Source organism: Balaenoptera ricei, chromosome 5 (assembly GCF_028023285.1).
Source record: "Balaenoptera ricei isolate mBalRic1 chromosome 5, mBalRic1.hap2, whole genome shotgun sequence".
NCBI lineage: Eukaryota > Metazoa > Chordata > Mammalia > Artiodactyla > Balaenopteridae > Balaenoptera > Balaenoptera ricei.
In genome coordinates this window covers 27,519,803-27,547,141 of record NC_082643.1, presented here as the reverse complement: position 1 = coordinate 27,547,141, position 27,339 = coordinate 27,519,803, and the positions used below count along the sequence as shown (strand labels likewise).

At 36.2% G+C, this 27,339-nt stretch overlaps 1 protein-coding gene and 1 long non-coding RNA gene across 3 annotated transcripts in view; one reads left to right on the top strand and one right to left on the bottom strand.

The window, feature by feature from the left end:
* LOC132365797 (uncharacterized) overlaps positions 1-16,942 on the top strand; it is a 124,192-nt gene extending 107,250 nt beyond the window's left edge. Inside the window, exon 3 of the long non-coding RNA XR_009503245.1 lies at positions 15,951-16,942. This is a non-coding gene — a long non-coding RNA (uncharacterized LOC132365797). The remainder of the gene's footprint in view (positions 1-15,950) is intronic.
* The window catches only part of USP38 (ubiquitin specific peptidase 38), a 33,293-nt gene continuing 16,786 nt past the window's right edge, over positions 10,833-27,339 (bottom strand). For both annotated transcript variants that reach the window (XM_059922539.1, XM_059922540.1), the window contains exons 6-10: positions 26,753-26,946; positions 23,802-23,895; positions 21,067-21,173; positions 18,533-19,892; positions 10,833-12,917 (exon numbers count right to left, since the gene is read on the bottom strand). In XM_059922539.1, coding sequence (XP_059778522.1) covers positions 12,756-12,917; positions 18,533-19,892; positions 21,067-21,173; positions 23,802-23,895; positions 26,753-26,946 — 1,917 coding nt within the window. In that variant the 3' untranslated portion in view covers positions 10,833-12,755. The remainder of the gene's footprint in view (positions 12,918-18,532; positions 19,893-21,066; positions 21,174-23,801; positions 23,896-26,752; positions 26,947-27,339) is intronic.

The window sequence follows — 27,339 nt, the reverse complement described above, 5'->3', positions numbered from 1 at the left end:
TTGTTTCTTGAGGTAAGCTTGTATCAATATAAGCTTCCCTCTTAGAACTGCTTTTGCTGTGTCCCATTGGTTTTGGATCGTGTTTTCGTTTTTATCTCTAGGTAATTTTTGATTTCCTCTTTGATTTCTTCAGTGATCCATTGGTTGTTTAGTAGCATATTGTTTAGCCTCCACATGTTTGTTTTTTTTACAGATTTTTTCTTGTAGTTGATTTTCACTCATAGTGTTGTGGTCTGAAAAGATGCTTGATATAATTTCAATTTTCTTAAATTTACTAAGGCTTGCTTTGTGGCCCAGCGTGTGATCTACCTGGAGAATATTCTATGTACACTAGAAAAGAATGTGTATTCTGCTGCCTTCAGGTGGAATGCTCTATAAATATCACTTAAGTCCACCTGGTCTAATGTGTCATTTAAGGCCTGTGTTTCCCTTATTTGTTTTCTGTCTGGATGATCTTTCCATTGATGTAAGTGGGTTGTTAACGTCCCCCACTATTACTGTGTTACTGTCAATTTCACCTTTTATGCCTATTAGCGTTTGCCTTATATATTGAGGTGCTCCTATGTTGGGTGCATATATATTTACAATTGTTATATCTTCTTCTTGGATTGATCCCTTGATCATTATGTAGTGCCCTTCTTTGTCTCCTGTAACAGTCTTTATTTTTAAGTCTATTTTGTCTGATATTAGTATTACTACTCTAGCTTTCTTTGATTTCCATTTGCATGGAATACCTTTTCCATCACCTTACTTTCAGCCTTTATGTGTCTCTAGATCTGAAGTGGGTGTCTTGGGGACAGCATATATATGGGTCTTGTGTTTTTATTCATTCAGCCAGTCTGTGTCTTTTGGTTGGAGCATTTAATCCATTTACATTTGAGGTAATTATTGATATACACGTTCTTAATGCCATTTTGTTAATTGTTTTGGATTTGTTTTTGTAGATCTTTTTTCTTCCTTATCTCTTTTGTTCTCTTGCCTTGTGATTTGATGACTATTTTTAGTGTTGTGTTTGAATTCCATTTTCTTTTTTGTGTGTATATCTATTATAGATTTTTGGTTTGCAGTTACCATGAGGTTTTGATATAACAGTGTCTATATATACATGATTATTCTAAGTTGCTGATCTCTTAGTTTCAAATGTATTTAAAATATCCTGCATTTGTACTCTCCTGCTCTCATGATTACTAGTTTTGACATATTTGTGTGTGGATGATTTCCTACCTTTACTGTATATTTACCTTTACTGGTGAGCTTTCCCATTTCATACTTTTCTTGTTTCTAGTTGTGGCATTTTCTTTTCCACCTAGAGAAGTTTCTTTAGCATTTGTTGTAAAGCTGGTTTGGTGGTGCTGAATTCTTTTAACTTTTGCTTGTATGTAAAGCTTTTGATTTCTCCATCGAATCTGAAAGAGAGCCTTGCTGGGTAGAGTATTCTTGGTTATAGGTTTTTTGCTTTCATCACTTTAAAAAATCATGTCACTCTCTTCTGGCCTGCAGAGTTTCTGCTGAAAAAATCAGCTGATATCCTTATGGGGATGAACTTGTATGTTATTTGTTGCTTCTCCCTTGTTGCTTTTAATATGTTCTCTTTGTCTTTAATTGTTGTCAGTTTGATTATTATGTGTCTTGGTTTCTCCTTGGGTTAACCTGCCTGGCACTCTCTGCACTTCCTGGACTTGGATGACTGTTTCTTTTCCCATGTTAGGCAAGTTTTCAGCTGTTATCTCTTCACGTATTTTCTCAGGCCCTTTATTTCTCTCTTGTCCTTCTGGGACCCCTATAATGCAAATATTGGTGCATTTATTGTTGTCTCAGAAGTCTCTTAATCTGTCCTTATTTCTTTTCATTCTTTTTTCTTTATTCTGTTCCGTGGCAGTGATTTCCCCCATTCTGTCATCCAGCTCAATTATTCGTTCTTCTGCCTCATTTATTTTGCTATTGATTCCTTCTAGTGTATTTTTCATTTCAATTATTGTATTCTTCAACTCTGCTTGGTTGTTCTTTATATTTTCTAATTCTTTGTTAAAAATTTCTTGTAACTTCTCACTCTGTGCATTCATTCTTTTCCTGAGATCTTGGATCATCATTACATTCAGTACTCTGAACTCTTTCTTAGGTAGACTGCCTATCTTTACTTCACTTAGTTGTTCTTCTGGGGTTTTATCTTGTTCCTTCATCTAGAACAGATTCCTTTGCCATCTCATTTTGTCTAAATTTCTGTGTTTGCAGACTCAGTTCTGCAGGATGCAGGATTGTAGTATTCTTGCTTCTGGTGTCTGTCCCCTGGTGGGTGAGGTTGGTCTAGAGGCTTGTGCAGGCTTCCTGGTGGGAGAAGTTGCTGCCTGTCCACTGGTGGGTGGAGCTGGGTCTTGGCAGTCTGGTGAGCAGGGCCATGTCAAGGGGTGTGTCTAGAGGCAGCTGTGGGCTCAGGAAGTTTTTAGACAGCTGTTCTGCTGATAGGTGAGGCTGTGTTCCCACCCTGTTGGTTGTTTGGCCTGAGGCGTCCCAGCACAGGAGTCTACAGGCTGTTGGGTGGGGCCAGGTCTTGATGCTGATGAAACAAGCAAGACGTCTGCCTTCTCGAGTCCACATAGCTGAACTTTCCCTGAAATCTCTACCACCAGTGTCCACATCCCCAGGGAGAGCCATAGTCACACCCCGCCTCCCCAGGAGACCCTCCAAGACCAGCAGGTAGGTCCAGTCCAGGCTCCCATGAAAACTCTGCTTTTGCCCTGTGTCCTGGTATGTGCGAGACCTTGTGTGCACCCTCCAAAAGTGGGGTCTCTGTTTCCCCCAGTCCTGTGGAACTCCTGCAGTCAAGCCCCACTGGCCTTCAAAGCCAAATACTCTTTGGGTCTTCCTAATGCCAGACCCCCAGGCTGGGGAGCCTGACGTGGGGCTCAGAGCTCTCACTCCTGTGGGAGAATTTCTGCGATATAATTTTCTCCAGTTTGTGGATCACCCACCTAGGGAGTATGGTATTTGATTATATCACAAGTGCACCTCTCCTACCATCTTGTGGCTTCTTCTTTATATCCTTGGATGAAGACTATCTTTTTTGGCAGGTTCCAGTCTTTTTTATTGATTGTTGTTCAGCAGTTGTGATTTTGGTGTGCTCGTGAGAGGAAGTGAGCCCAGAGTCCTTCTACTCTGCCATCTTGTCCCAAGTTCCTCTCAGTTATTTCTTTTTCCATCCCTGGTATAGCAAGAAACTCAGGTCATGAGGACTGAGTGAAGTACAGTCAGGACTCCAGCACCATTTCGCTACAATTCTCTTGCTTTGCTTTGCTTTGCCCTCCTTTGTGTGTAGGTTTTGTCTTCAAGGTGACATCCTTCACTACCGAAAGAAAACCATGAGCAGCAACAATGGCAACATGCTTTCTGGTTCCCTTCCAGTGGAAGAGAGTCATTGGGTTAACTTCAATTCAAATTTCCTTGCTTTCACTTTAACCTGTTAGTTACGAGATCACATTATCCAAGGTTTAACCTTATTGTTGTAGATTATGTTACTAAGTTATTAATCATAGTTAACATTTCCTAATAAGTTTTCCTAAGATATGAATAACTTATCCATTACTTCAGGACTATTTAGTTTCAGAAATCTAAACTTATTAGAAAAAACAGAGGGTAAAAATATATACAAAGTACAACACTTATGAGAAAAGATGCCATATATAAATATATTATTTTCTCTGAAATATTCATTTAAAAAGCTCTCTTTGTATAGTGCATATTATGTGAAGTGCATAATCATAGGAAAAGATATACTGGGAATTAAGAACTGGAACTAAGAATACAACATCAAAATGGTGATTTCTATTAAGATCTGTGTACTGGACAGATTATGCCAATTATGTTTTCCTTAAACTCTGCTGGGTGCACAATAAGCATTCAATCCCCTTTTAAAAGAGGTAGCAAAAAGTTTTTGAAGAGGTAGTCTATGAAAAGATTACTGCTCTTGTAAATAACATTATCATAAAAAGAACGGAACTAAGTGACAAAGAACATTATGGATTTGAGGTTAAGACTTACTTTCGAAATATTTTTGTTCTTTCCAAATGTGAGTTAAAGATATAATAGCCCTTCTGAACCTGCCACAAAGTCCCACAATACCTCTAGACATTATAAGAGATCTTTACTTCTACATCCAAAGGATTCTTCTGGAAACTTAAGGTATGGAAACGAAAGTCAGGGATTTCTAACACAATGCTCCCGTTTCTCTGATTATTCAGCTGGAAGAGAGGTGATGGGAAGATACTTGGAGAATGAGCTATATTCCTTTCTCCAACTTGAGCTATGTAAATGTCATGAGTCAGAGGTGCACAGGCATTTTCTTAGTGGACGGGTTACAAGGGCTTACATATCCAATGACATCACATGTATTTTCTTCTTCGTATATCTCTCTGGAAAAAAATTCTACTTTTCTCAATGTGGCAATAAACATCCTTGAAAGAATAGACTTAGATTTCTAGTTTTTAATTTTTGTTAGTAGTGAGGATTAATGTGCTCTTCTCAGCAGCAATGAGCAGCTTCATTTAAACTGATTACCTTAGGCTGAACTAAAGAGAAATAGTAGTTCTCTAGTCAGCCTTCAGTCAGACCTTATAACATATGCAAGAGGCAGAGGAAAGTACAAGGGTTAGGAATATGGGAGGAAGAAAAGACCTAATATGATAATCAAATAAAGCTGCATGAAAGCAATGGAGATGCTAATTACTGAGGAATAAAATGATTCTTAGCAATATTGCTAAGTAGCAATACTTAGCAATCCTAAGTATTAGCTTATTGAAAAGGGTCAGTTAGATGAGTTTTTGAATGAAGTGTCTCATTATTCTGGTTCCAAATCTTCCATAGGTATAAATACTTTAAATTCAGCAAATAAGGAGAGCGATCAAGATGGCATGGGAGTAGGACATGGAGGTCACCTCCTCCCACAAATACATCAAAAATATATCAACATGTGGGACGATTCTCACAGAACATCTACTGCATGCTAGCAGACCTCAGACTTCTGAAAGGGCAAGAAAATCGCCATGTAACCAGGTAGGACAAAAGACAATTAAAAAAAAAAAAAGGAATCAGGATGGGACCTGTGGCCCTGGGAGTGAGCTGTGAAAGAGGAAAGGTTCCTGCACCCTGGGAAGTCCCCTCACTGGTGGGGAGATCAGCCTGGATGGAGGAGGAGCTTCGGCGCCTTGGAGGAGAGTGCAGCAACCTGTTTTTGGGAGGCAAAATTGGGAGAGAGAGATGAGCAGATTGTCGGTGCCGCTGCCCTGCGATCCCCAGCCTGAGATGCATGTCTGCTGGTGCAGACGGGGGCTGGGCGCTGAAGCTCAGGCTTCAGAGGTCAGGCCCAGGGAGAGGACCGGGTTCGGCTGTGAGGAGACGGCCTGAAGGGGCTGGAGCATGGTGTGGCTGTAACCGATCGTGCAAGCGGAGGAATCCTTGGCCTGCCATAGAGGTGAGGCGCCATTGCTGGGGGGCAGGCGAGGGGAGGGCCCGGACCTGCCATAGGAGACTCCTTCCCCATGTGCGCACTCTCAGGTGACAGGACACTGCTGTCACGAGCCCTGGGGGTGGGTGTGAGCTGCTGCCACCATTGCACGCCACTGCTGAAATATCAGGGAGCAGGTGCCAACTGCTACCTCTGCCATTGCAGGCTCCAGAGCACGTGTGAGCTGCCACCACCGAGAGATCCGGGAGTGTATGCCAGCTGCTGCCACCACTGTTGTGGGATCTAGGAGCACGCACAAGCCTCTGCTGTTGAGATCTGGGAGTGCGTACTGGCCACCGCTGCCCTGTTGAGGGCTCTGGGAGGGTGCACGAGCCACCACATCTGTGTATCCCCTATCAAGGGGATAACAGCCAGCACATGCTGAGGGAAGAGGTGGCAGGCATCCATACTAAAAAGAGCCCTTGCACCAAAAATAATAAACCTACACAAGCTGCACAGGGACACTCCCACGTATAAATAGCCTTCCAAGACCACAGTAGGTAACTGTTTCTCCTAAACTCAGAGTAAGAGAAATATAAGTAAAATGAAGAAGCAGAGGAACCACTCCCACTTAAAAGACCAAGAGAATTCCCCTGAAAGAACAATGAAAGAGACCTCTTCAGTCTAACGGACACCAAGTTTAAAAAGATAATGAAAATACTGAAGGAATTAGAAAGGCTGTCGACAGAAATGCAGATTACTTTAAAAAGGAACTAGAAAATAGGAGGAGGAGCCAAGAAAACTTAGAAAATTCATTTGCAGAGGCAAAAGCTGAAATAAAGGCAATGAACAGCAGTAAGAATGAAGTAAGAATGAAGAATGAGTAAATGATCTGGAAGATAGAATAATGGAAATCACCCAGTCAGAACAGCAGACAGAAAGCCAAATGAAAAGAAATGAAAGCAGTATGAGAGACCTATGGGATAATTAAAAGCCCGCCAATCTACGCATAATAGGGATTCCAGAAGGAGAAGAAGGAGAAAAGGGGATTGAAAATGTATTTGAAGGAATTATGGCTGAAAACTTCTCAAACCTAAAGAAGGAAACAGATATCCAGGTACAGGAAGCACAGGGTTCCAAAGAAGATGAACCCAAACAGATGTACACCAAGACATATTATAATTAAAATGGCAAATGCTAAAGATAAAGAGAGGATTCTAAAGGCAGCGAGAGAAAAACAAAGTTAATTACAAGGGAACCCCCATAGGGCTATCAGCTGATTTTTCTACAGAAATGTTACAGGCCAGAAGAGAATGGCAAAATATATTCAAAGTCTTGAAAGGGAAAAATCTGCAACCGAGAATACTCTACCCAGCAAGATTACCATTTAAAATAGAAAGAGATAAGGAATTTCTTAGAAAAGCAAAAACTAAAAGAATACAGCAATACTAAACCTATCCTAAAAGAAATATTGAAAGGATTTCTCTAGATAGAAAAGAGGCAAGAAGCTATAGGAAAGAGGAAATCACAATAGGAAAGTAAATCATTTAAATGGGCCAGTATACAGATTAAAAAGAAAAAACAATCTATTTGTGAAAGTGACAATAAGCACAAGGAACAGCAAAAGGATGAACAGGAAAGCTGTAAAAGAGGACATCAGAATCACACAATGTGGGGGGTGAGGGAAAGAAAATGTAGAGTCTTTTTTTTTGTTTTAATTTTAAAGAATGCATTTGAGCCTATATGACTACCAGTCTAAGGCAAAGTAGATGTAGGAAGGGGTTAACATACTTGAAAAACAGGGTAACCAAAACAAATCAAAAACATACAATAGAGTCACAAACACCAAAAAGAAGAGAACATAAGTATAATACAAAAGCAAATAGTCAAATCACAAAAGGAAAAGCAAAAAAAGAGGGACAAGGAAGAAATATAAAAACAACAGGAAAACAAGGTTTAAAATAGTAATAAATACATATCACTAATTACCTTAAATGTCAATGGACTAAATGATCCAATCAAAAGACATAAGAGTGGCAGATTGGATAAAAAAACAAGAGCCTATAATATGCTGCCTACAAGAGAGTCACTTTAGGGCAAAGGACACACATAGATTGAAAGTAAGGGGACGGAAAAAGATATTTCAGGCAAACGTAAATGACAAGAAAGTAGGGGTTGCAATACTCATATCAGACAAAATAGACTTTAAAACAAAGGCCATAAAGAAAGAAAAGGACACTATAACATGACAAAAGTATCAATACAGGAAGAGGATTTTACACAACCAAGTGGTATTCATCCCACGTTCACAAGTATGGTTCAACATATGCAAATCAATCGATGTGATACACCACATCAACAAAAGAAAAGACAAAAACCACACCATCATCTCAACAGATGCAGAAAAAACATTTGGCAGAATTCTACATCCATTCATGATAAAAAATCTTATTAAAGTAGATACAGAAGGAACATATCTCAACATAATAAAAGCTATTTATGACAAACCCAGAGCCAATATAACACTCAATGGTGAGAAGGTGAAAGCCTTCCTACTAAAATCAAGACATGATAAAGATGCCCACTCTCACCACTTTTATTCAACATACTACTGAAGTCCTAGCCACAGCATTCAGGCAAGAAAAAGAAATAAAAGGTATGGGGATGGTGGTGTGCTGAATTGGGCGATTGGGATTGACATGTATACACTGATGTGTATAAAACTGATGCCTAATAAGAACCTGCAGTATAAAAAAACAAAGAAAACAACTAAAAAAAAAAAAAAAAAAAAAAAAAAGGTATCCAAATTGGAAGGGAAGAGGTAAAACTGTCATTACATGCAGATGACATGATACTAGATATAGAAAACCCTCAAGATTCCACACAAAAACTACTAGAACTGATAAACAAATTCAGCAAGGTAGCAGGATACAAGATTAACATACAGAAATCAGTTGCATTTCTTTACACTAACAATGAAATATCAGAAAGGGAATGTAAAAAAAAAGAATACCTTTTATAATTGCGCCAAAAAAAAAAAAGTACTTAGGAATAAACCTGGCTAAGAAGGCAAAAGACTTAAATGCTGAGAACTATGAAACATTAATAAAGGAAATTAAAGGTGATTCAAAGAAAGGGAAAGGTATCCCATGCTCTTGGATTGGAAGAATTAATATTGTTAAATGGCCATACTACCCAAAACAATCTACAGATTTAATGAGATCCCTAACAAATTACCCATGACATTTTTCACAGAACTAGAATAAGCCTGAAATTTGTATGGAACCATAAAAGACCCAGAATTGCCACAGCAATCCTGAGGAAAAAGAACGAAGATGGAGGCATAACCCTCCCAGACCTCAGATAATACTACAAAGCTACAGTAATCACAGCAGCATGGTATTGGCACAAAAACAGACATACAGATACATGGGACAGAATAGCGAGCCCAGAAATAAACCCAAACACCTATGGACAATTAATCTTTGACAAAGGAGGCAAGAATATACAATAGGAAAAACGACAGTCTCTTCAGCAAGGGTGCTGGGAAAGCTGGACAGCTGCATGTAAATCAGTGAAGTTAGAACACACCCCGACACTATGCACAAAAATAGACTCAAATGGCTTAAAGACTTAAACATAAGACATGACACCATAAAACTCCTAGAAGAGATAATAAGCAAAACATTCTCTGACAGAAACTGTACCAATGTTTTCTTAGGTCAGTCTCCCAAGGCAATAGAAATAAAAACGAAAATAAACAAATGAGACGTAATCAAACTTACAAAGGAAACCATAAACAAAATGAAAAGACAACCTATGGAATGGAAGAAAATATTTGCAAACGATGTGACCGACAAGGGCTTAATTTCCAAAATATACAAACAGTTCACACAACTCAATAACAAAAAAACAACAACCCAATAGAAAAATGGCCAGAAGACCTAAATAGACATTTCTTCAAAGACACACGGATAACCAATAGGCACATGAAAAGATGCTCAACATCACTAATTATTAGACAAATGCAAATCAAAACTACAATGAGATACCAACTCACATCAGTCAGAATGGCCATCACTAAAAACTCTACAAATAACAAATGCTGGAGAGAGTGTGGAGAAAAGGGAACCCTCCTACACTGTTGGTGGGAATGTAAGTTGGTGCAGCCACTATGGAAAACAGTATGGAGGTTCCTCAAAAAGCTAAAAATAGAATTACCATATGATCTAGCAATCCCACTCCTGGGCATATATCCAGACAAAACTATAATTCAAAAAGATACATGCACTCCTATGTTCATAGCAGCACTATTCACGATAGCAAAGACAATGGAAACAATGTAAATGTCCATCAACAAATGAATGGATGAAGAAGATGTGGTACATATACACAATGGAATACTACTCAGCCATAAAAAAGAATGAAATAATGCCAGTTGCAGCAACATGGATGGAACTATAGATTACCATACTAAGTGAAATAAGTCAGAAAGAGAAAGACAATATGATATCACTTATACATGGAATCTAAAATATGACACAAAGGAACATATCTACAAAACAGAAACAGACACACAGACATACAGAACAGACTTGTGGTTGCAAAGGGGGAGGAGGGGCGTGGGAGGGATGGACTGGGAGTTTGGGGCTAGCAGATACAAACTATAATATATAGAAGGGATAAACAACAAGGTCCTACTGTATAGCTCAGGCAACTATATTCAATATTCTGAGCTAAGTCAAAATGGAAAAGAATATAATAAAGAATGTATATATATGTATAATTGAATCGCTTTGCTGTACAACAGAAATTAGCACAGCATTGTAAATCAACTATGCTTCAATTAAAAAAATTCACATACAGAGTGAAGTAAGAGAAAAACTAATACCGTATGCTAACACATATATGTGGAATCTAAAAAAAAATGGTTCTGATGAACCTAGGGGCAGGACAGGAATAAAGACACAGACGTAGAGAATGGACTTGAGGACACGGGGAAGGGGAAGGGTAAGCTGGGACGAAGTGAGAGAGTGGCATGGACTTATAAATACTACCAAATGTAAAATAGCTAGCTAGTGGGAAGCAGCCGCATAGCACCGGGAGATCAACTCGGTGCTTTGTGACCACCTAGGGGGGTGGGATAGGGAGGGTGGGAGGGAGATGCAAGAGGGAGGAGATATTGGGATATATGTATACGTATAGTTGATTCACTCTGCTATACAGCAGAAACTAACACACCATTGTAAAGCAGTTATACTTCAATAAAGATGTTAAAAAAAATGGAAAAAAAATTAACAATTTTCTCTAAAATAAATAAATAAAAAGCAAATAATTAATGTTACTATATTTTTAATCTTAAAAGGAAATCTTTAATTTTCAGTCTTTGGTAGTGGTATGAAGTTATCTAAATATGCTCAGTATTATTATATAACTAGAGTTTCATCTTTCTCTTATCATTTTGAAAATTCAATATGTATTACCTTGACACATAAAAATCTTTGAATGACTTGCTATTCATATATAAAACTTTGTGTAGGTCTAATTGTCTTTACGGAAGTTCCTAGTAGAAGCAGCTGAGCCCACTATCAACCTAACAAGTATTAAATGACTTTACCAGTTTCAATAGATGCTAAGAATGATACAATCCGACTATAAATCATTATCTAGCCAGTGGATAACTGAACGCATAGCTTAGACATTCATTATTAGAACAATAGGAAGTCCAGAGGAAAGAAAGTTGATAAAAAAAACTTTCTGGTTCAGTGATTTGTAGGGAAGAGAAATCTCAATCAATTCTGCAAAAGAATTTCCAGTTTTTAACTAATCCAATCAGTTTTCCTAATCTTCCTGGTGACTAGAAACAGGTTAGGAGTGGGAAGTAGTAGAATGAAGATGAGGAGTTCTGTTTTTAACCACTGCCATTAAAAGCTTGGGAAAAAGATAAACCCCAAATCACCAAAGAACATTCTTTCCTTAAAATGTTTTCAAAATAAATATGTGACCAATCTTCAGAACAATGTACACCATGGATAAGTTAAAACTTTTAGGAATGGGGACAATTGGGATAACTCCTAAATACTGTATAATCAAGACCCAGGAGAAGTGACTTGTTTCCAGTTTCCTGGCAAGAGAAAATGTGGGACCATAGGGGCTGACATTTTGACATTTTATCTGAAACTGAAACAGAAACAACTGTGCAAAACACATGACTCAAACGAGAAAAAAACAAAAAAACCCACAAATGTATAACTCTAAAAATATGTGATCAATGTTTAATATTCCGAGGATTAAGTAACAAAATCGAAAAAATTTTTTTACTTGACTAGATTGATTTCCTCTGAATTCTTCTAAGAGTTATAAACAAACTATTACACTTATTGATTTAGAACCATCAGATTTTACTTCAGGAAAATCTAATACCTTTCAAAAAGTTATAATTTTAATGTTAGCACAAAAAATTACTTCCTAACATTTGTAAAAAACTTTTCCGCAGCCAGATTCCTATTTTTGAATTACAGTACTGCAAGGCACATACAGAACTCACCTCCTTCAAAACACACAGAAGATATACTCCCTGAAATAGAATTTTTAAAATCCTCAAACAATTAGAAACACTACAAAGTTAGCAATTTTTAGGTAAAAATGTGGCTCCTACAGGATCATGCACCTTTCTTAAAATCAGTTCAGCACATATGTATAAATAACCCTTTTTTAAAACATTTGTACTTGAAATGTAGATACAGTGATGCTGAAGACAGCACTGAACAAACCTGAAAAGTACTAGAGCTCGATAAAGTTTATGTTATTGCCTTCATGAGAGACTATATCATCTCTAGTATTCTCAAAGACTTGCATTTAATAATGGGGTAACTACACAGGAAATAAAAGATTTTCTTTCTTTCCTTACTAACGATATTTCTTTCACCTCTAACACCAATTCTTTTATAAAGGATGCTAAATGAAATCTATTTTTTGTTCAGTAAAACTGAGGACAGGACCATTTAATTGCCTCTACTAAATTTAATGCAGCTTAATTAGGGACCAGGTACATATTTGCCTCTGAAAATTTTTGGTCAAGCATGTCTAACCATAAAAGCAAATGGAATTTTAAGAGGTAGATTTTTTTTTCCCAATGATGCATTTTGTTAATAAACGTATTGTCAAGAAAATAAAAACAAGCACTGAGTGTGTTTTCTTGTATAACGGTCTAATGAAAAGAAAATTAAAAGATAGATATGATATTTGTTACAGTCTGACATTTAAACAGTCATAGTATTGGATGTTTTGTGACCAGTGCATTTTGGACTCTTCAGCATCAAAATACGAGTCTGCCAACTGTATTAAACCCTCCTCCACCCCCACCACCAGTTGGTCCACAGCTTCCTGGTGGATCATTGTCGTCAAATCCATTGGGCCGAAATGAACAGGATGCGGATGCAGCTTGTAGGGCCCGGGCTCGAGCATTCAACTCTTGTTCCTAAAATTAAAAATAGTTTTTATGAAATTAAAATTCTAAATACAGTGGATGGGTATCATCTAAACAAATATTTTTAAATTGCCTTAATCCTTAATAAGCATCCTTCAAATCTCAGTAACTTTAAAAATATTGATTACACTAGTCTTTACCAAATCTTACAAAAGTCGAGTACCTAATCACAGATGGAGCGAACAAGATAGAGAGCAAAATCCTAGTATAACTCTACAGAATGACAGATCCTAATAGGCCATTCTCTTTCAGTACCCCCCTTTACAGAAGATGAAACTGAAGCTCCACAGTCTTAAAATTTCTCTACAGAAATATCACAGTTCTTGCAACACTCATCACCATATACAAGAATGGATTTCTATTCTAATACACAGAACATAGAATTCAAAGGTTACACTTTGTCAAGTGGAGCTATTTTGGAAGTGGGTGATTACAGTAAAAGGTATAAATAATGAAAGAAGGCTGAATTTTTTTTCCTACCCTTTCCTCAGAATATTTCTCAGTAAATAACAGAGCTCAAAAACACTGCTAAGGGACTTCCCTTGTGGCGCAGTGGTTGAGGATCTGCCTGCCAATGCAGGGGACACGGGTTCGAGCCCTGGTCTGGGAAGATCCCACGTGCCGCGGAGCAACTAAGCCCGTGCACCACAACTACTGAGCCTGCGCGTCTGGAGCCTGTGCTCCGCAACAAGAGAGGCCGCGATAGTGAGAGGCCCGTGCACGGCGAAGAAGAGTGGCGCCCGCTTGCCACAACTAGAGAAAGCCCTTGCACAGAAACGAAGACCCAACACAGCCAAAAATAAATAAATAAATAAATAAATTTATTAAAAAAACAAAAACAAAAACAAAAACACTGCTAAGGAAAATGGAGCCTGTCTCCTTACAGTATTACTTAAAACTTTCCCCTGCCAGATTACTAGAACTTTTATAAGGAACCATATTCATCTATGTGCCTGACACATATTAGGTGCTCAGTAAATATTAATGATTTCAGACTAGAACACTATTAGGTACTTGGCCATGAAAGGAACAAATGTGAATAAGCACTTATTTATTTATTTATAAAGAAACTGCAAATTCATTTGGCAAGGTGTAGAACTGGATTCTAAAACTGGCACAAACTCCTAGGAAGAAAATATTCTGATATATGTCCATGTTCCTGGGAAAGAGTCTGTAACTTTCAAGTGAGGTCATTGGTGTCAACAAGGTCTAAAAGCCACTGGCAACAGCACAACCCTTAAATGGTTAGGTATAATCATCCTGAAGAAGTTTCACAGTACAGTCAACATTAATAACAAAAACTGTACTACTTCCAATTTTTCAACTGAAAGCCCAATTACTTTGCTCCTCCTGGCAAGGTAATTTTATTTTACAATTTCTAGCTAAATTTTCTTGGTTGACTATTCTACCCCCTTCATGAGATGCCCAATTTTTATTATGGAGAATAAAACCCCAGGCTTACCCTGACATCTATCCCTCATATTACAGACACCCTGTTTCTCAGTAAGCATACAGCGACTGCTGTGTGATTCCCAATACACAAAATTATCAAGAACCACATATTTTTAGGGCTGAATGTGACCTTAGATAAGAAATCCTTATAGCAGAATGGCCTAATTAACCAGTCTCTGACAGGCCTTAGAGAGGTTTTTAAAACTTAATTTGCAGGATATTTCTCAAAAACATTTTTTTCATTAACTCTATCATTTACAACATTTATAACTGCTGGCTCTTCTGTATCATGTCCAACCACGCAATATTTTTCAGGAGCTATAGTAATTCATTCTTCAATTTGTAAAATTAAAGTAAGAATTACATACACTTTACAGATAGAAAATAAAAGCTGCAATGGATGTATCAGAAATAGACACAAAAATAAGAAACAAAAATCCTCTATTCTGGCTCTGTAATCTATTAAGCTATCTAAACAAGCAATGAAAATATGACTCTGTATCTAAGAAACAATATCTGGTTTAGGATACAGATCACGTTCCCCAATGAAATAAATAAAACTGAGTAAATATGCAAGGCAGAGTTCAAGAAGTTCTGCTCTCAAAAGATATGGCAAATTTTGTCTGGACTTTGTTAAGAAGTGATTTCTCACCAGAAACTATGTTGAAGGACCTACAAAATACAAAACTTAGTAACTCCACTGCTTCTGAGACACCTGAAACCTATATTATATTTTAAGATAGAGAGCTTCCCAAGAAAGCAATATTCCTTTTTTACTTTCTTAGCTATTTATAAAAATACATGGCTCGAATCTAAAAAAAAGAAAAAAGAAAAAAAAAAAGTTTCTGAAGAACCTAGGGGCAGGACAGGAATAAAGACACAGACGTAGAGAATGGACTTGAGGACACGGGGAGGGGGAAGGGTAAGCTGGGACGAAGTGAGGGAGTGGCATGGACATATATACACTACCAAATGTAAAATAGATAGCTAGTGGGAAGCAGCCGCATAGCACAGGGAGATCAGCTCGGTGCTTTGTGTCCACCTAGAGGGGTGGGATAGGGAGGGTGGGAGGGAGGGAGAGGCAAGAGGAGGAGATATGGGGATATATGTATATGTACAGCTGATTCACTTTGTTATAAAGCAGAAACTAAGAAACTAACACACCATTGTAAAGCAACTATACTCCAATAAAGATGTTAAATACATACATACATACATACATACATACATACATGGCTGAGGGAGAAAAATGTATGATATTCTGTTTTCAGAAGATAAGCTTAAACTATGGATAAAAGTAGGGGAAACTGCTTTTCATTTTCTTTCTTTTAATACAGATGACAATATTAGGTAAATGTCAGAAACTATGAATCTCAGGGCACATGTAATTTATATCACAAATTTATATCAAGTATTAAAATTAATTCTTATTTCAGCAGGGGACTGTAGGTCTAGTGACAAAAAGGAGTTCCTGTTGCTTTGGGACAAAAACCTTTCAGTATACTTAGATCTCTCATTGAAATAAATCTGTAAACATTAAATTAATCCATCTTTTTTTTTTCCTTTACACAGATATAATGTATACTCTTCTGTATGTACGATGAAGAAAAAAATTAAGACAAACTCCCACCTTCTCCAAAGAAACAAAGGAAGGAAACCGAGCACGAAAGGAGAGAACTGTCTGCGGCTGGTGTGGGACACATGGGGATGGGTGGTGCGACTCACACAGCTTTTCTCTCACTGGATCCTAACTGAAAGCATGATTTTGGTAGTCCAGACACTAAAATAATGGAGACACTCCTAATGGAAGTTGGGGGGAGAAATATATATGAAGAGACAAGCCCTTTCCAAAATTTACATTAAGATCAGCAATTCGCATTGCTCTCCTATGTGTCAGGCTATATGATACAGAGTAGAAAATAGTTTGTCAGATAGGATTTTTTTGCCTAGGCTTTTCACAACCACTAATCCTGCCAATACTATAGAAACAGCAAGAGTCTTTCTAACACTTGTAAATCTAGCTGTGACTTTACTCAACTCCACACCCTTATTTTTACTAAGATCTGATTAAGTTTTTTACAACTGTTTTATAAATAGGTATAATGCTATTTCTTAAAGCCAAAGTTGTATCCTAGACATAGCAATCTATTACACAGCATTATTACTATGAAATGGGCACAAACTTTTAACTATAACCCAGGAATGAATGTAAAAACAAAATTGAGAATAAGAGCAAAAACATACACATACAGGTTCCACGTGTTCAAAACTAAAAAATGATAGCTGAAAACGGCTGTGTACAAAAATCTCAACATCACACATTCTCACTGCCTGGCAGTTATGAGAACATGTTCATCAGGAAAACAGAAGAAACACTATAGTCTCCTAATACAAACTTAAGATGCCAGATGATTCAGTTACACAGTATGAGAAACATCACAATTCAAACCTTACCAATTATATTACTGTAATTAAAGGGAAATAATAAAGTCTAAATATATTTAAGTTTCTAATTAAGAGTTGAGTATGTTTTTGTAATTTGCTTTAAAAAAGCACTTTGATAATGAAGCTTTAATAGCCTGAGAGTCTTAATACAGGTAAATAAATAAATACCTTAATTTAAAATTTAGTGATATCTTTTTTGCATTAAACAACTGGCCTACCTGAGACTTAAAATGGAATTCAGAACAACTGCACAACACTGAGAAACTGAATTAACAAAGTACATAATGGTTTTCCTTTATAATGACCTAAGGGTATTAAAATAATAATGAAAAGAATGGCTCATCACATACAAACACTGTAAAATCAGGATGTAATGGGGTAAATGGCAAGATAGAGAAAATCATGTAGAGCCAGGTTGCAATACAAGTAGTTGTTAGGGTTAAAAGAGCTTTTGGCATTCCAATTACATAAATTAGAGTAGTTTCTGCATATTTCCAAAAGTCAAGATTGCACTGGGCCTTATTTTCATATTTTATACTGTAGAAAATGTCTATTTTAACCTAACCTTCTTACCCTCACTCCACCTCTCCAATCTTCAAGAATCATGATGAGTCCTATCTAAGTGCTTATTTGATACGTAGCGAGGAGGACATGGTTGAGTATATTCTATTACCTTGAACATAAGCCTTCTGACTGGATGTTAGAGTCTTCGGCAGTGAATAATGAATATTCTGAGTTTCTAATTTTTTTTCTGTAAAATGTATTGTTTCTGTGTGACTCTGGAACATTGCCATACTCCTTTGAAAATGTATCATGTATCGTTATTTGAGTATTGTTTAATACAGTAAATTTGAAAACTTTTGAGTAAACTTCCCTGTAAAAATCAGTACTATTTTTTCTCTTATTCTGTATCCTTTAGGAGTCTGAAACACAAAATTTTTAGAAACTTATTTAAACTCATACAATCATTCGGACTACCCAATTAATACACCTACAATTTTAACTACAATTTACTGCTGGTCCTTTATGTTGATAGCAAGTTGGCAGGTTTCAAAGAAAAATGCTTTCAGCAAGGTCTTTATTAACTTTAAAGTAAGAAAAAGCGCTAACTCTGTGCGAAAAGTATAAGTAAATTCAGCTCATATGAAACCTTTATTCCATAGTTTTTATTTACTAATTGTTCTATTATTGCCATGATTCTACTGATCAGGTCCTTAAAGAATACAAATATCCTTTCTTTACATATTCTACCTTTTAGTGTCCTTTATTTTATCCACCTGACTGTCAATAAATAGTCCTTAAAATATTTATACAAAGGTCTAGAAGGAATAAATACAAATTTAGCAGTTGTTTCCCCTGGCAGGTGGGACTGAAGGGAAGAGGAAAATACTTCCATTTTATTAAACTTCCTATATTTCTGTATGGCATGATTTTACAATGATCACATCTTTTGTAATTAAAAACAAACAAGGGCTTCTATACTGCATCTACTTGTGACTTTTCATAACTAATTTGTAACATTAGAAAGAAAATTTAGTTATATAGGTTGAACCCATTTCATATAAACCCAGATTCAAATTTTGAAATCACCACTTTGTAAATTCCTTGAAAATGCAGAAGTTGGATTTCAAAATTAAGGCACTCATTTAACCGCCTGTCAGTTGTTTAAATATTTTCCACAAATGATGAAGCTTATATTTCCAACTTACCTGTAAATACAGTTTATTGTCTTTTGTTATAGCATCCATTAGTTCTTTCTGTAGAGGTGGGTCTCCATTTACCCAGAGTCCAGTGGTTGAATTATTCCCACTTAAACCATTAGTGCTGTTCTGTTTTTTATACAACAGCACATAAGCTGTGTCCTTGGGAAACCTACTCGTAATTTTCTGGACTGACTGAAATGAAGTAAACGTCACTCTGCTGTCATTAAATAAAAACCATTCTTTTGACATTTCCTTATTTTCCAAATCCTGTTCAGTAACTGCACTGGGACTATCTCTCCCTAGTAAATGACCCTGGGAGGAGGCTAATGCCAGCGTTTCGGGCTGGTGGCACATCTGGTACGAGGACTCTGTACCTGTGATGTTTCTGGCATAAGAATAGTAATGCCCGCTTTCAGAGGACACACCAGAGTGAACGACAACAGAACTCAATAGATAGGGCACCAATTTTGGGGAGCAAGCTTCTTCAGTCCCAGAAGGCTTTAATTTTTTAGCTAGATTCTCACTAATATCAGTGAAGTCAACATCTAGAGACCAACTTTCTGACAACGAAGAGAAAGAAGTAGTTCTTTTAACTGGCAACTCCAAAACCAGTGGCAGTGACACATTGTCTAGGATTTTTCTTCTCACATGATACTTCTGATCGTATGAAAATCTTAGGAGAGTAAGAATAAGATATTCAGGTTCCTCCGTGATTTGCATAGTTTTCTCGGCATTCTGCAGAGAGGCACAGTTTTCACAATAATATTGGTTGTCACCAGTAAGAATCTCTGGAGCCAAAAAATAATTTAGTAAGTCAGTTACTGAAGATGTGGTTTCACCTCCTGGTTTCTGAGGTACATCTTTATTAACAAGCATCTTGCTAGAGTCATTAGGGACAGAAGTGTCTTCAGTACAGCGAAACTCATCAGGACTGTCAGCCATTCTTTCATTCACAGCTGAGTAACAGGCAAAGGCAGCTGTGGATGGATTACAGACTCCTGGTTCTTTTGAAAGACCAGGTACACTGGCCTGCATTAGACCACCATCTTGTGTACTGGGTGATGATGCCGGATCTTGAAAAGACAAGTTTTCCATAGAAGAGGAAGGACAAAAGGCAAGTGAAAGATCTGTAAAGGCTTCCACTTTTTGTGAGGTACTCCTGCAGTTCAAACAACATATGTGAGTTCGTAGTTTTCCTCCAAACATTTTTTCGATTAATGTCTTCTCACCATCACTTGTGCAAGGGGTCTCTGTTAGTACAGCTGCCTTATTGGCTACTTCTTGTAAAGAAGTTTCACTGCACCCCAGACTTTCAGAAAGCTTGTGTGAAGACTGAACTTTCAAGATCTTTTCTTCTTCATGGAGCCTGTAGAAGAGTATATCATTATACAGCTACTTTGCTTAAATTTAAATGTAATTTCTTCTTTAAAATACTGGTTGCCTATATAAATAGCCAAATTATTCTTATCAAATATAATGCTTAACTAAAAAAAAATCGAGCTTCTCCTGCTTTAATCAAGAGGAATATTGAACAGTTTGAGAAGGTAGATCAGAAGAGAAGTTAGGAACTGTTCCTACCCTATATTCTCATTACACTTCCTTCATACTGCTATTTTATAGCACTTATTATAGTTAATTATATATGTCCACTAACTGTCTTATATATCTTTGTTTGACTGACACCTCACAGAAAGCCTGGCACAAAGAAACCACTCAACATATCCTTGCTGAATGGAAGGAAGCTTGCGTTCAACTAACTTTACTAGTCATTCACATAACAGAAGGGAGGCAAAGACAGGGAAATACAGGAAGATAATAGGTTTTATTAACTAAGTGATAAGAAGACAATAAAATTTACCAAACCCACTGAGTTATGGTTTAAAGAGCAGTTATTAAATTTTTTTGTCTCAGGATGCCTTTATACTCTTAAAAAAAATTGAGGGACCCAAGAGCTTTCATTTATGTGGTTATACCTATTAATATATACTGTATTCAAAAATTGAGAATAAAAGTAATAATGCATTTAAAAACAATAATAAACTCATTGCATGTTAATATAAATAACATATTTTAAATAAAAAATAGTTATATTTTCTAAACCCCAAAAAACTTAGAAGAATGGCTCTGTTTTACATTTTGCCAATACTTCAAGTATCTGGCTTAATAGAAGACAGGCTGGATCCTCATATCTGCCCAGCATTCAATCGTGATATGTTGTTCTGGATGAAGTATATGAAGAAAATCTGGCCTCAACTACATATACACAGATATGCAGTTCGAAACGGGAAGAGCCCTGAAAGTGTTTTGGGAACCCCTAGGGGTCCTTGTACCACACTTTGAGAACAGCTGGTCTAAAGTAAGAAAATTAAAAAAAGAAACCAAATTGAAAACAAAAGAACACATTAAAAAATACAATAAATGCAAGGTATTTTAGGGATTAACAGTTGAAATATGTCTTTAAAGGTAAAAACAATGTTTTGTAGAAATAATCTGTTATGAAAGAACATAATTCAAATCATAGCTTTAGAAATACTTTTTACCTGTCTAGTAGAAACCTGAGGTATTCAGAACAGTCTTGTTGTGATCTGGGGGTAAACCATGGAGGTCTGGAAGCCTCAAAGAATATCCGAGGTGCATATGCTTCTCTCTTTTGATAGAGAAAATACAAGGGAGTGATTCTCACACCATGAACCAAATAACTGAAATCTTAATATATAATGCTTAATAAAGATTACTAAAATTACATTGGCTTAACCTTTACCACAAAGTGCCAAACATGGGAGCACATAAAATTAGTTAGAAATAAATTCAGGTAACTTTCAGTCATAACTTCTTATTCTGCAGAAGAGAATTAAGATCTAGAGAAACTATGTGACTTGCCCAAGGTCATATAGCTAAATTAATGGCAGAGGGGATTATATCAGAACCCAAGTCTCTTTAAATTAATATAATGCTCCTGGCATTATCCCTCTATGTGCTTGAGTCCACAATTAAAAAAAAAAAATCAAATCTGAAAAAAACTTTAGTGAATATATATCCTGGCTAAAGTAATAAGGGGCATACTCTACAGAGCCATGCATACTTATTTTAGGTGAAAATTTCCTTGACTGGGTACACATGTCATAAATGTACAGAATATGAACACACTGGTTAGGGACTTTTCACTGGTTGCTGACTTTCTTTTTTTTTTAGTACAGAGGCAGTTTAGTGAAGTGGTTGCTAGTGGACTTTAGAGCAAGCTAGGTTGAAATCCTAGATTTTGCCATGACAAAAAAAAGAACTGAAAAAGGCATCTGAAGAGTTGTGATTATAACTTGAAAATTTATAATTTATTTGTGGTATATGACAGAGTTTTCAGTTAAGGAAATTTTTTATCAAAATAGGGGTGTTTATGGCATTTTGAAGGAAAGGAATTTGGTGGACTGGTTGAACATGGGTTCCAGAATCATTTGGTTTACATTCCAATCTTGCCGTTTGTTTTCATGACCATGAAAGCAAGTAATGTAAGTCCCATTTCTTCACCTGTAAAATGGGTATGCTACCTTATTACCTCATAGATTGATTTTGAGGATCAAGAGATAATATATGTAAACCACTTAGCACAGGAGCTAGACAAATTTAAATGCTCAATAAATGTTAGTTTTATTAATTATAAGAAGAAAAGCCTTAAAATTATATAGGGAAAATCTACCTAAAACAGTCCTTGTCAGGCTGCTATCAGATACGGTCTCAACTATGACAAAACTTTAATTAGGTTCTCTTGTTAATTCCTTTCGTCTTTTGTTGGGAGTTTGGAAGCCTCCTAAAATTTTTTCCCAATAGTTCTAACTTAATAAGTTAATATAGTATATATAATGTATTTATATCTACATGTATACGCAGAGATACACACATACATATATACTATACAGCTGACCAATGAACAACATAGGGGTTGGGGTGCCGCCCTTCTGCTTAGTCAAAAACTTTACAGAATACTGAAAAGTTATACTGTAAAGATATACTGTGTATCTGTTCACGTATCTGTGGTTCCGCATCTGCTGACTCAAACCACCATGGATTATGTAGTACTATAGTACATATTTATTGAAAAAAATCCATGTGTAAGTGGGCCCCTGCAGTTCAGACCTGTGATGTTCAAGGGCCGACTCTATACAGTATACAGTAAATACAGACTAGTGATAAAGCAAGTGCATAAATCCATTTACTAGAAAACAATGTTTGGGAGTTGCAGGGAGGAGATTTCATCTCCCTTGGTCCTGAGATGTTAAATTTAATTTGTGAACATATTTCCCCCAGATAGAAAATAGTATAAATGATCCTTTGAGTATCTCATAGGCCATCACTAATCATATCATACGTCAATCTTGTCTTGATTCTTTCCATTTAAGAAGTTATACTTGAGATATTTCTCCACTTGTAGACAGGAAACAAACCATTCCTATCAACTCAATTCCACCGATTCTGAATCTATCCTCTCTTCTGGCTGTAACTACCTGCTCCTTTAGACCTCTGTGAAACTAAGACAATCAGAGTATAACCAGAAAATAATATGTATTATTTATAAATGATATATATTATTCGTATGTATCATTCAAAACTTAAAGTATAAGTTCCTCGAGCATAAGGGTTCCTTTTTGAATGTTTATCAGACTGCATATTGTGTCTCTCAATAAATGTCTGTTTACTATGTGATGTTCTTGCCATTAGCATAAACTCATTTCCTTGGAATAATCTGTGGACATAAATGATCATCACAAAATGTTAAGCTCTAGAACTTAATAGGTAAACAGCTTATCCATTAAGTTCTACAGCTTAGAAGTTTAGTCATAATTAAAGGGTACATATATTAGAAATGGGAGAAAAAAGAAGCCAAGATGCCACAAAATTATTTTAATTGTTCATTTTTAATTGTTCAATACTGTGAAGATCTACCGATTAGTATCTATAAACTTAACAATAAAGATTCATTTTTAACGATTTCTTCATGAAGGAGCTTTATTTTTGGATAGAAAATCAGATTTTATCTATAATAATCAGTATAATGAGTCAGTAAAATATTCATCTACAAGAATGTAAAGCAGAAGGGAGAAATAAAAACTTAGAGCATATCCTGATTTTAGGCAGTATCTTTTTAGATTTCTATGTGGATTTGTTGTGTTGGGAGGATATATATTATTTCATCAGCTAAAAAGGTTCACCAAGTTTGGTATAATGTGAAGTTTAAAGAAGATTTTCAATGCAATTAACATATACACATTACACACACACTCACCTGTGTATGAGCCAAAAAGGCAAAAAGATGCTGTAATTTTTTCATTAATGAATTGCACCCATTTAGATTTAAAGATAATACTTGTCTCCTGAAACTGAAAGATAATAAAATATAATTTTTGTATACATGTATATACACGATGCATTCTTTTAAAAACTAAAGAGAAGTTAGTTCAAGAACTTATTATCCTCAAAGTAAAATTTCACTTACCTGAAGGCCCTTTACCTGGCAAAGTCACTGCCTACAATGTAGTGAAGAAGGAAGAGAATGACGGTAATTGAACTCTTACTACGTGGCCTGGCAATGGCCACGTGCAGTCACACATTATTCCTATCTTCTGGATTAGCAAATAGAAATAGATTAAGCTATTAACTAATAACTTAAGTAAACAACCTTTAAATTCTTTCAAATCTGCATGAAATAAAAAAATATGCCGTCATCAAAACTACTATGAAGTTAGAGTGATTTAAAGAGTGTGGTACTAGTGCCAGATGGGAAAAGAAGAAGCTATACAAAAAACAGTATAGGAACAAATGGGTATCCATTTGGAAAAAAATGGAATTAGGTTAAGACTTCACATCATCACAAATGCCACAGAGGAGTAATGGGCTAAATGTAAAATACAAAACTACTGAAGTATTTAAAAGAAAAAAACAGGCGGGGAAGGAGTTTAGAGGGTAAGGCTTCCTAAAATTCAGACACTATAAATGATAAATAGCAGATTTGACTACATAAAATAAAAAAAACTGCAAACAAAACACTCCACAGATTTGAATCATACTGACTGGAAGAAAGCATGCAACAAAGGATTATCATCCACAGTATATATAAATCAGTATGAAAAAGAAAAGGACCCAACAGAAAGGTGCACAATGGAAAGAATAGGTTATTCAAAAAAGAAACACAAATGAACAAAGAAAACTAGAGAGGGAAAAACTCTGTAATGGTCAGCAATACACATTTTCCTCCAGATTGGAAAAATTTTTAAAGACTGATTATATCAAGTACTGCTAAAGGCATGGGGTCATAGGTACAATCATGTATTAGTATGCAAGTTCAAATGCTATAGCCTTTCTGGGAGCAATTTGGCACACCCTATTCAAAGAATATCCTCTATAACTGCATATGGGCAGAAAGATATTAATTATAAGCAAAACAATCTAATATTCATCAGTAGGAATATGATTAAATCAATCATGGTACACCTATTTACTCAGAATGACACAGTTCTGTCATTTGCACTAACGTGGGACTCTTTCCAACACAAATCATTAAAAGAAAAAAAACAAGTGGCTGGAAAAGAATATATAAATAGGATCCTTTATAAACATATTTTTAAAAAAACAATTCATTTGTTCTTGTACTAGATAAATCTTATCTCTGTACAAAAAATAGGTTTGGAACAATACAAGCAAAACTGTTAACAAATTACCTTTGGGGATGGGAATGTCTGATTTTTATTTTATGTACTTCTAGATTTATTTTTTTTAAACCACAAAGAATTTACATATTACCAAAGAAATAAAATATCCTGTCTGCTTATTCTGAGATAGTATTGGCCACTGTACAATAAGATGTGCTCTTTGAATTGTGGTTGCCAGTTATAACTGCTTTGGGTCTCTGCTTTCTCTATCATCTGTAAAATGAGACGGCTGGATTAGATGACCTCTGGTGGTGAGACATGGATTACTTTAGCTTTATGCCTAGTATCACTTGTGTCTAAGAGTATACATTTTCTTAAAAAACAAAAAAAAAATCCCAAATACAAACAAACCAAAAGACAAAAGAAAACACCAGACCAAATGAAAAACACCTTAGTGTTGATAGTATATTCTGAGGCCAGAAAAGAAAATAAAGCTAAACTCTTTATCTTTTAGTTTATGGTTCCTCTAGGTAGGCATAAAAACTTACAAAGGCTTAGAACTCAATTTGTAAACACCTTTGGTCAAGTCCCATGAATACTCTATTGGTACAGAAGAGAAAAATTCAACCATGCTTCTGCCTTCAGGAAAAGTTTATCGTTACTTTGTACCTTTACAGATTGTATTCACATAGCTAACAACCTCTGATTTCCTATTTGCTTGGCTGCAAAAGAAAATGAATTTGAAAGTAAATCTGTAAGACGGCAAAGAAACATGTCTGTTTATACAGTTGTTCAGTATCTATCAACTTGGGGTGGGAAGCAGAGCTTGAATTTCCTTAACAGCAACAAAGGAGTTATTGATCTGATAAAACAGCAAAATATCTATAAGCAGAAAAAACATGACCACCTTAAAAGATACACAGGTTAGGGGCTTCCCTGGTGGCGCAGTGGTTGAGAATCTGCCTGCCAATGCAGGGGACACGGGTTCAAGCCTTGGTCTGGGAAGATCCCACATGCCGCGGAGCAACTAGGCCCATGAGCCACAATTACTGAGCCTGTGCGTCTGGAGCCTGTGCTCCGCAACAAGAGAGGCCGCGATAGTGAGAGGCCCGCACACCGCGATGAAGAGTGGCCCCCGCTTGCCGCAACTAGAGAAAGCCCTCGCACAGAAACGAAGACCCAAAACAGCCATAAATAAATTAAAAAAAAAAAAAAAAAAAGATACGCAGGTTAAAAAAAACAGGATAATAACAAATTAGTACTTGAGGACCCTTAAATTCTGAAATAAGCTCAATCAATCCCTCTGTTACATTAATAAATATCAACTCGGAGTTAATTCAAAAGACTCTAAATGCAATATATAATATAAACATGAAGTAGAATTTATATAAGTTATCATCTTAAAAGTTCCTGAGCAGTAAAAGCAATTCATTTCTGAATAAGGTAATTATATGAAAATATGAATATTTCTGCAATATATAAGAAATAATGTGAAGATAATCCCACCATCTTACATTCCATTAGCATGCATCAATTTCTACAGTTAAAATGAAAACAAACAAACAAAAAAGCTCAAATTTAAACTTACTCTGTGGCCATAAACAATGCTTGTATAACACTGTTCATATAACAGGTATTCCCTAGATTAATAAGACCAGTTTTCCCAGTTTCAGATTTTCCAGAAAGTCTAGACAAGCAAGATGCCAAAGAATTGGATTGAGAAGTCCAGGCACTTTGACTGAGAATCAGTTTAATCTTCTCTTCACTGGGCTTAGGAAAATCCTGTAGATCATAAAGAGGAAAAGTAGTGTAAAAATATAAACTATTTTTTGTTATTAAGTTAACACCATAAGGAAGATTCTTCCACTGACATTTAACCTTTGTTTTCTCCCACTTAGTTTGGAAATCACTGATAATACTTGAGCAGTCATCAAAAAATCGAATTACACTACATGGCAAAAATAATTATCTCCTAAAATGAGTAAGTATCTCCTAAGGTAGAGTTTATCAAGCTGAGGAATACTCAAGAACCAGAAATTCAAGTCACATTTGAACTATTTATATTTCCTATTTGCCAGCAAAATGTTTTCAAAATAAACCTCTGACATCAGAGAGTATACTGCAGTGCTATTCAAAGGCTATAGAATGAGGACTTAAATTAGTACACAATTGAAT